General features: G+C 37.0%; 1 protein-coding gene across 1 annotated transcript; it reads right to left on the minus strand.

Moving 5' to 3' along the window:
* Window positions 1-284: 284 nt before the first annotated feature.
* Window positions 285-1,214, minus strand: LOC118994471 (olfactory receptor 5T2-like). Its single transcript, XM_037057103.1, has one exon. The coding sequence runs from the start codon at window positions 1,212-1,214 to the stop codon at window positions 285-287; it is 930 nt and encodes a 309-aa protein (XP_036912998.1).
* Window positions 1,215-1,690: the final 476 nt, after the last annotated feature.

The raw sequence follows: 1,690 nt of genomic DNA on the forward strand, positions 1-1,690 counted from the left end.
ACTTTGTGACAGCAGACCTGACAAACTAATGCAGTCACTATCAGCATACATGTATATATATGTATGTGTGGTGTGTTTCTGAGAATGAAATATGTATGAAACAAATTGACGATACAGTTTTCCTGCTTGTGTAGAAACTAAACAGGCAGAAGATTCACAATGATCTTAAAAGAAAAAGACACTAATAAGCTAAAGCAAAAAAATTTATTGTAACTTTTTGATAAGAGGAGAACAAATATATTTCTTATGTTATTTACATTTAATGGATAGGGAGAAAAAGTACTTTATTCATACACAATTTTCCCAAACATTCTTTTCATTGCCTCTTTCACATCTTTGTTCCTAAAACTATAGATGATAGGATTCAACATGGGAATCCCAATGGTGTAAAATGCTGACACTATCATGTGATGGTCCACATAGTAGCTGGAACGTGGTCTCACATACATGAAGAGACTTGTTCCAAAAAAAATTGACACTCCTGTTAAGTGAGAGCCACATGTAGAGAAGACTTTTCTCCTCCCCTCAGCAGAACGTGTCCTCAGAATGGCCCACAGAATTAAACCATAGGAGATCAGGACAATCAGGATAGTGAAGATCTCAATGGAACTCACAAGGCAGAAGAGTAGAAGCTGGTTTATGTGAGTGTCAGAACAGGAAATAGCAAGGAGAGGAGGTATGTCACAAAAGATATGTCTGATTTCATTGGAGGCACAGAAAGATAGGCTAAATGTGGCTATTGTGTGTACAGAGGCATTCACAATGCCACCGATGTAGGAAGCAATGATGAGTGACACATATACTCTGGGTGACATGATCACTGAGTACAGGAGAGGGTTGTAAATAGCCACATAGCGATCATATGCCATTGCAGCCAAGAGGAAGCATTCTGTGGTCCCAAAAATAACTGCGAAAAACATCTGTGTTGCACATCCAAGGAGTGAAATGGCTTTATTCTTTGACAGAAAATCTGCTAACATATTTGGTGTAATTACTGAGGAAAAGCCGGCATCCACAGATGACAGCACGCACAGAAAATAGTACATGGGGTTGTGGAGCCGGGGATCCTCAATGACCAAGACAACCAGCCCTAAATTTCCCATCAGAGTGAGTAGGTAAATCACTAGAAACAGGAAGAATAAGACAGCTTGCACTTCTAGATCGTCTGTGAAGCCCTTCAGTACAAATATAGTAATTTCAGTGGCATTCTTCATGTTGAAACCTCTTGAAAAAAACTGGAAATTATTTATAACATTTTCATTCAGAGTGTTCTGACCAAAGGAGCTCATTTGTGACTCAGGTGAAGTGGCCTATGTTTTCATATTTATTTCTTTTCAGTGAATAATTTCTTAGCTGCAATTCAAGAACCAGGATCATGGCCAAGAGTCAAAGGTTGATGCCATTCACTACAGAATCAAATGAAAAAATTGGGTTTTAACTCCCAGGCTCAACTCACGTTATTTAAAAACTGTGAAGTCAAGTTGGTAATTCACCAATGAATTCCATTAGTTGTTTTCCCGCTAAGTGACATTAAAACACAAATAAAGAACTAAAGAACATTTTATTATATAATTATCACGTCAATTTTTACCTCAAAACAAAGTAACTATTCCAGGTGAACTTATATTACTAAAACCAAATCTTTAAAATAAGTTTGAATAGAGAATGTGTCAAATTAGCTTTGTTTGAA

This window comes from Sturnira hondurensis, unplaced genomic scaffold, assembly GCF_014824575.4.
Source record: "Sturnira hondurensis isolate 20B ecotype Veracruz unplaced genomic scaffold, ASM1482457v3 Scaffold0009344, whole genome shotgun sequence".
Classification (NCBI taxonomy): Eukaryota; Metazoa; Chordata; class Mammalia; order Chiroptera; family Phyllostomidae; genus Sturnira; species Sturnira hondurensis.